Source organism: Pygoscelis adeliae, unplaced genomic scaffold, assembly GCF_000699105.1.
Source record: "Pygoscelis adeliae isolate BGI_AS28 unplaced genomic scaffold, ASM69910v1 Scaffold120, whole genome shotgun sequence".
NCBI lineage: Eukaryota > Metazoa > Chordata > Aves > Sphenisciformes > Spheniscidae > Pygoscelis > Pygoscelis adeliae.
In genome coordinates, this window is record NW_008824032.1 from 884,214 (window position 1) to 892,100 (window position 7,887).

General features: G+C 45.5%; 1 protein-coding gene across 1 annotated transcript; it reads left to right on the top strand.

Moving 5' to 3' along the window:
- Positions 1 to 61: 61 nt before the first annotated feature.
- PHB2 (prohibitin 2) lies at positions 62 to 6,216 on the top strand (the record flags this gene model as incomplete). Its single annotated transcript, XM_009329960.1, has 7 exons — positions 62 to 250; positions 2,783 to 2,912; positions 3,397 to 3,536; positions 3,918 to 3,956; positions 4,506 to 4,582; positions 4,813 to 4,818; positions 5,635 to 6,216. Coding segments are annotated over 7 exons (615 nt in total), but the record flags the coding sequence as incomplete, so codon positions are not given.
- Between the last annotated feature and the right edge of the window lie 1,671 nt (positions 6,217 to 7,887).

Below are 7,887 nucleotides of genomic sequence, written 5' to 3' on the forward strand. Positions count from 1 at the left end.
AGGTGGGAGGGGGCAGGAGTCCGGCTGCGGCGCTGGCCCCGCTCACATCTCTCTCTCCTCTTCAGATTTGCAGATGGTGAACATTTCACTGCGTGTTCTCACACGCCCCAATGCTGCAGAGCTGCCCAGCATGTACCAGCGCCTGGGCCTGGACTATGAGGAGCGAGTCCTGCCTTCCATCGTTAATGAAGTGCTCAAGAGCGTGGTAGCCAAGTTTAACGCTTCACAGCTCATCACTCAGAGAGCCCAGGTGAACTTTACTGGAGGAGACTTACACTCACATTGCAAAGAAACTATGAGGAACGTTATAACAAAGGAAGCATAAATATATTCGGCTGGTAGATGGTGCATCCAAACGGAAGGGGAATGGAACTGTATCCCGCTTACAGTTTGATTCTGATACAGATACAAACACTAAGGTTGTACCACTAGCTTCTGAAAAGAAAACTGGATTCATTGGTATATGGAGTGCAAAACTGCACCGTAATGTAATGATGGGGGAGGGAAAGCTGGTTTACATCATAGTCCACAGGTAACAGTAGAACTGGCTTTAAAAAAATTATTAGCTGGCCCTTCATGGGTCTCAGAAGAGCTGTCAGAGCAAACTAAACAGTTTTAAAGGATCTGAAAAGCGAAGTGGATGAGCAGTTAACAAAGCAGTAAACTGTCAGTAATGGGTGCTACAGAAGGGTAGCAAATACTTCTGTTTAGAAAAAGATCACAGAGTAATCTGGGCGGGTTGCAAAATAATAGCAATACTTAGCTTATAAAAGCCTATACCTGAAAGTTTGTGTTCTGATCATTTGATTGCCAGGGATTCTGAGAATATCTGTCACCTATCAGAGCTGAGGGAGAGAAAAGTTGCTGATCTTCTTTTAAAAGGCTTTAGAGGAGGTCCTGTGTGAGACTGCTAAAGAGGATAAGTTGTCAGAAAGATGAAATACAAAGCATCTCTCAACTAGTTGTTGATCCATGACAAAAAAGCAAAGAGTAGAACTAAGCACCCAGGTCTTCTTCTGAGAACTGAACCATAGCAGGGACCTCAGGGTTTTGTGCTAGACCGCATGCTGTGCACTGAAGGGATTTGTTAATGATCTTGTATAAAGAGAATGAGTGGAAAGGGAGGATGTGACAGCAAAGAAACAAATGTCTGCAAGGGATTTAGGTTTATCAGAAGCAAAGAACACTTGGGTATCTTTGCAATTCCTGAACAAACTGACTTGAATTTACTTTCTTGTCATGTATTCATCTAGTGTTGGTTACTGTGAAGTGATGCATATTGAAGCGGTTGATAATCAAAAGAAAATGAAGTGACTTTACATAGTTACATGCTCGCAGTTCACTCAGTAAAGGATTCTGGCATCATTTTGGAACTCTGCTCAGAAACAGCTGCAATAAAAGTAAAAGCAAATGCTAGACTGATCAAGGATGTGATACTGTAGCAATAATTTGTATTGTACTGTAGCGCATAATAATGTGCGCTCGCAGCCCAGAAGGCCAACCGTATCCTGGGCTGCATCCAAAGAAGCATGGCCAGCAGGTTGAGGGAGGTGATTCTGCCCCTCTACTCTGCTCTGCTGAGACCCCACCTGGAGTACTGTGTCCAGCTCTGGAGCCCTCAGCATAAGAAAGACAGGGACCTGTTGGAGTGGGTCCAGAGGAGGGCCACAAAAATGATCAAAGGGATGGAACACCTCTCCTATGAAGAAAGGCTGAGAGAGTTGGGGTTGTTCAGCCTAGAGAAGAGAAGGCTTTGGGGAGACCTTATTGCAGCCTATCAGTACTTAAAGGGGGCTTATAAAAAAGATGGCGGCTAACTTTTTAGCAGGGCCTGTTGCGACAGGACAAGGGGGAATGGCTTTAAACTAAAGGGGAGTAGATTTAGACTAGATAGAAGGAAGACATTTTTTATGCTGAGGGTGGTGAAACAGTGGCACAGGTTGCCCCAGAGAGGTGGTGGATGCCCCATCCCTGGAAACATTCAAGGTCAGGTTGGACGGGGCTCTGAGCAACCTGATCTAGTTGAAGATGTCCCTGCCCATGGCAGGGGGGTTAGACTAGATGACCTTTAGAGGTCCCTTCCAACCCAAACTATTCTATGATTCTGTGATTTCCATTTAAGTCAATATTTGGTGCAGGAGTTGTCAGCCTGCCTGAAAAAGATGCTGGCAAGTTAAAGGTAACTCAGAAATTAGTAGAATAAATCAAAAGATCTAGCAACAACACTGATCCAAAGAGCCTAAAAAAAGTGGAGTAGCCACAGTAGACGAGTAGCTACAGTAATTAACAGAAGTGATATGTCTACAGTGTGTAGGAGTGGGGAGTGGTAATTTTTATTTTCTTAATCTGAATACAAATAACGAGGAAACAGTCAAACTGCAAACAGTGGCAAATTCAAGATGGAGAAGGAAATACTTATTGCCAAAACGTGTGTAGGAACTGTGGAACTAGATGTGATAGGATGTGAAAGCAAAAAAACTTTCAAGGAGGTTTTTTTTATTTTTGCGCTATTAATTGTATAGTATAGTTCAGTAATAACTGTAAATGAGCTGTAATGTACTTCTGAAAATGCGGTATGTAGCTATGGATATGCAGCATTATTTAGAGGCGACAGATTCAGAGGTGGTATTGATGCCCATGGTTCAGGCTTTGTTTCAGGTAATGTCTCTCTTGGGCCTGATGTGAATGAACTGTGAAGAGCAATTGTGCTTCACTTCTAGAGTGCACAGGAAGTGAGAAACAGCCTGTGTTTGCTACTCTTCTTGCTATATTTGTGTTTCAGGTGTCTCTGCTCATTAGGCGAGAACTGACTGAGAGAGCCAAGGATTTCAGCCTCATCCTGGATGATGTGGCTATCACGGAGCTTAGTTTCAGTCGTGAATACACAGCAGCTGTGGAGGCTAAGCAAGTGGGTGAGTTCAATTTATGCCTGGAAAGGGTGGATTGCCTTTGCCTTTCCGTTGAATTATAAACAAGGAAGGAGGATTTGCGCTAGCGTGTCATTGCTTTTGCATTGATACAGCTACAGAGTTAGAAATCTCAGCCTCCTTAGTAATGGAGCTAAACAGGTTATTTCACCAGTATTACCAGAAAACTTTGGGTCATAGCTAATGGGATAGACCATCAGTGGGACTGAGCTCCCAAGGCTGTAGGGTTCCTCTTCAGGCTGGGACTCTATCACTTACTATGGGGGTTATGTTTAGAGGGTCTGGATGCTGTTGATTTTATTTAAGAAAAAGTAAAGTACGCTTAGATACATTGCTTATTTGTGGATATGGCCCCAGAATGCTATCGGTTCTTTCGGAAGTGGAGCCCCCAGGCCTCAGCTGTAGGGTTCTGGTGGAGGGCTCAGAAAATGGGTTCTGCTTCGAATGCTTTTGGCCATTCTCTCTGCAGCCCAGCAGGAGGCACAGCGCGCGCAGTTTCTGGTGGAGAAGGCCAAGCAGGAGCAGAAGCAGAAGATTGTTCAGGCTGAAGGGGAAGCTACAGCTGCCAAGATGATATCCTGCTTTGGGAGATTTTGTGGGATGTGGCTTGTGAGCTTGACAGTCCCGAGAATCTGTCACATTGGGCTCACGTTTAGGAGACTGTTATCAGATGATAGCTTCAAGTAGGTCACTGTCTGTTTTTTTTTCCCCCCTCTACAGTTGGCAGGAGTGAGGTTACAGGTCAGAGCAGAGAAGGCCGTGAGCCTTCACTCCCTGTTGTAAGATTTAACTTTTATTGGCTGTGTGTGACCACAATCCATAATGTTGTTCTTGATTTGGGGAAGTAAAAATATGCTTGCCCAAAGGCCCAAGTTATTGGGATAGAGATTGCTAAGATATTTGATGGTACGGCTTAGGAAGAATTCCTTGAGGGTAGGCAGCTTCTGTTAGCAGGTTTTTCCTTAACTCTTGCTCCCCTGTACCTCGGAGCTACGTAAGATCCGAGCTGCTCAGAACATCTCAAAAACGGTGAGCAATGAGGCACAGAATTTCCTTCGTCCTTCTGCAGTCCTTGTGCTGTCTTCCCAGCCCAGTGGCCACATGATGAATTTAAGGCGAATGTGACCTGCCCTGTCCTGGTCTTTGTTCCTGCCCAGCCCTCCTCTGTTCAAGTAGAGCTTAAGATTTAGCTTGCAATGATCGGCAATTATATGTGAGGCTAGGAGTTCATGCCCTCCATATGACAAGGCCAGATCCACATCAGATTCCATCACCCACACTCAGCTGCAGCCACCAAAAGTTCCTGGTTTCCTGCAGGCTGAGAAGAGGGAACAGATAAGCGTGGGATCAAAGGTCTGTCTGACAGGGAGACAGAATGAGCACTTCTTTTAGAAAGTCTGATGGCACTGGGATGGGAAGTCAGGAAGTTACAGAGTTGTTTTGGGGAATTGCATTGATTTAACCAAGATCTTAAGTGAATAAAACGAGAGTTCTGTATCTGCAGGGGGAGATAGGTTCTTTATTAGTGCTATTCCTCCATGTGCATTATGCCATTTCTGTAATGGATTTCTTTTTTAGATTGCTGGCTCACAAAACCGTGTGTATCTCACAGCAGATAACTTGGTACTGAACCTGCAGGATGAGGGCTTCACCAGGTAAAGGGGCCAGATGGCTGGATTTATTTGCACCCTACCTGTGAAGCTGGTCCCCTTTCTGGAGCTCTCTCAGGATCTTTTTTCTGAGAGGAGCCTGATGCCAGAGGACACGGCCAAGTAGGGAGCAGTCTTACTTACTGTGGAAATCAACATTTTTGTTAAATCTAATCAATTTACTCTTGTTTTTCTTCCTTTTTTTTCGCCCCTTAACTGCATCTCCTGACACCCAGAGGAAGGTAAGGCACTGTTTATTTTGATCCTTTTGTTACTACTTGCAAAAAGGGTGTTGATGTTTGCCTGGTGCCTGGGATGTTTCTGGCTTGGGCTTTTCTGGCCACAGGAAGTTTATTCCATCTCTGCCTCAGTTCCCATTTGTGATATGAAGCTCGAAGCCTTCCTTGCAGAGGCCACACAAACATCTACATCAAGTAGGAGATACTCTGATTGGAGCTCTGTGTGTGTCCCATAAGGAACCTTGCGTGGGGAAGGCAGGAGTAACTGAGGAGCATCCTCTGGTCTATCCTGCGCATACAGGGCATACTGCATTTACGGCAAAGGGGACTGTAAGAAGGCAGTTAGATGATCGTAGGAATTTGTGTTTGTTTGAGATAACGATCTCTAGGAAGGATGTTCTTGTTACTCTCCAAAAGCTTTCCAGGCCATGCTAGAAAACCCCATTCCCTGCTTTCAGAGCTGGCAGGAGTTTGGTGGCTTTGCCTAATCTGTCCAGTGTTTACTGGACAAGGCAGTGCCAGCTGAGCTGATAGCGTGCAGCTAAAAGCTTAAATTTCTTAGAATCAAGAAAGGAAGCCAGAGCTGGTTTCTTTTCTGTGGGATCTCTGATTGTAAGATCCTTCTTCCTTACTCTGACCAGATTCTGTCTTATTCATCCCAGAAGGCTTAAGGGGCTTTGAAAAAAGTACCTTGTAGGAAGGACTTGAAGCCCAGATCCTTTGGGTGTCACACCCCCCACCCCCAAGTCTGTAGTGAGGGTCTGGTTCAGCTTTGCTTGTGCTTTCTGCACTAGTGACTCATTTCTGTCTCCCTTTCAGTGACAGTCTCCTACTCAAACAAGGGAAGAAATGAAAGAAACTAAAGCCTCCTAGAACCACCGGCGCTGACCAGCAGAAGATACGAGTGAGGAGCTTTGAACTCCCTCCACTAGCATTGTTTGCCCTCACTTTGAAGCTGCTAAGCCAGTAGCCAGATTTGGTTCCCATGCCCCTGCTCCATCTGTGGTGATCCAGTTACGGGATTGGGCTCTGCCGCTAGGCAGCTGTAATCCCTTTCTCACCCCACCAGTTAAATTTGGGGAGGGGGCAAGCGTGCTTACTGGTATTGACCCATGTGGAATAGTAATTCACCTCTAATCTTCATTAATTTTTAGATTTCTGTAGGGTGAAATCAGAAATTTTTTTTTTTGGCCAAGCAAGGGAGTTCTGCTGCCATCAGCACCAGGCTTTTTTTCCAGTAAATTTTGTTTCTCTTTCACTCTTGATCCCAAGAGACCCTGGGACTGAATTCAGGAAAATGTCATTCATTGGGTGCCTGTCACTGCTGGAGTATCTATTTGTGTCACTGTCTGCTCAGTGATTCTTCCAAACATTTGTAAAAATTAAAACCCCCAAAATTTATACTGTGTCTAAGTGTGCTTAGTGCCAGAAAAAGAGGTTGTTTTGCATAGGGGGAGGTGGAACAGAGCTTTTATTTGGTTGAAGGCAGAATCGGTATGTTGTGGGGAAAGGAGCAAGGGAAATGCCCTCCTGTTCACTGAGAAATCACAGGGTGGGGAGAGAAGGAGCAGGTGTGGATGCTCATACAGCTGCACAGGTGACCAGGGCCAGTTTCTTAGTTGCCTATAGATGCTAGAGGTGAGCATAGGTTTACCTGCTTTTCCATATCACAGCAGCATGTATGTACTGTGTCCTGACCTCCATTGTTACACCTTGTTTTTTTCCTCCTGCTTTCCTGGCCGGAAGTACAGGAGAAATCTTCCTCCACTGACTAAACTTTCTTCCGTGCTTGGGTTTCCAAGGCAAAACATTGTCTGCTTCAGGGGCTAGCTTTTTCCCTGTCTCACTGGGTTGCCCCATACTAGATTTAGGACTCAGAGATTTCACAGAATCATAGAATTGTAAAATATCCTGAGTTGGAAGGGACCCACAAGGATCATCGAGTCGAACTCCTCACTGCCCACGGCGCAACCTAAAAGTTAAACCATGGATAAGAGCATTGTCTAAATGCATCTTGCACACAGACAGGCTTGGGGCCACGACCACTTCCCTGGGTGAGCTTGACCACCCTCTCAGTGAAGAACTTTTTCCTAATATCCAATCTGAACTTCCCCTGATGCAGCTTTAAGCCATTCCCTCGTGTCCTGTTGCTGGACACCAAAGAGAAGACATCAGCACTTCCCTCTCTGCTTCCCCTCATGGGGATGTTGTAGACAGCAGGGAGGTCAGCCCTAAGCTGAACAAACCTACTATCCTCAGGTGCTCCTTGTAAGTCATGTCCTCGTTCACCATCTTTGTTGCCCTCCTTTGGACACATTTTCATATCCTTCTTGCATTGTGGAGCCCAAAACTGCACACAGTACTCAAGGTGAGGCTGCACCAATGCTGAGTATAGTGGGACCATCACTTCTTTTGACCAGTTAACTATACTGTGCCTAATGCACCCCAGGATAACGTTGGCCCTTTTGCCTGCCAGGGCACTTTGTTGACTCGTAGAGCTCACCATCGACCAAAACACCCAGATCTTAGTGTGTACTCAGCTCCTGCAGCTTCTTGTCCCCCGGTCTATACGTACATCCAGGATTACACCATTCCAGGTGCAGAATCTGGCATTTGTTCTTCTTAAATTTCGGATGGTTGGTGTATGCCCAGCATGCTAATGTGTCAAGATCTCTCTCTAAGGCCTCTGTCCCCTCGAGGGAGTCAACGGCTCCTCCTAATTTAGTATTGTCGGCAAGCTTAGTGTGTACTCAGCTCCTGCGTCTAGGTCATTGATAAAAGCTTTGAAGAGAACTGGCACTAAAATTGAGCCCTGGGGAACACTGCTAGTGACTGGCCACCAAGTAGATGTCATCCCATTTACTGCAAGTCTTTGAGCCTGACCCATCAGCCCGTTGTTCACCCATTGTATTGTGTGCATGTCTAGCTGTATGCTGGACATTGTCCAGAAGGAATCAAAAACTTTGCTAAAATCCAAAAAAACCCACATCTGCTGCCTTCCCTTTGTACACTAGGTGGGTAACTAGGTTTTCTTTAGTCTTCCTTTTGCTGTTAACATACTTAAAAAAGCCT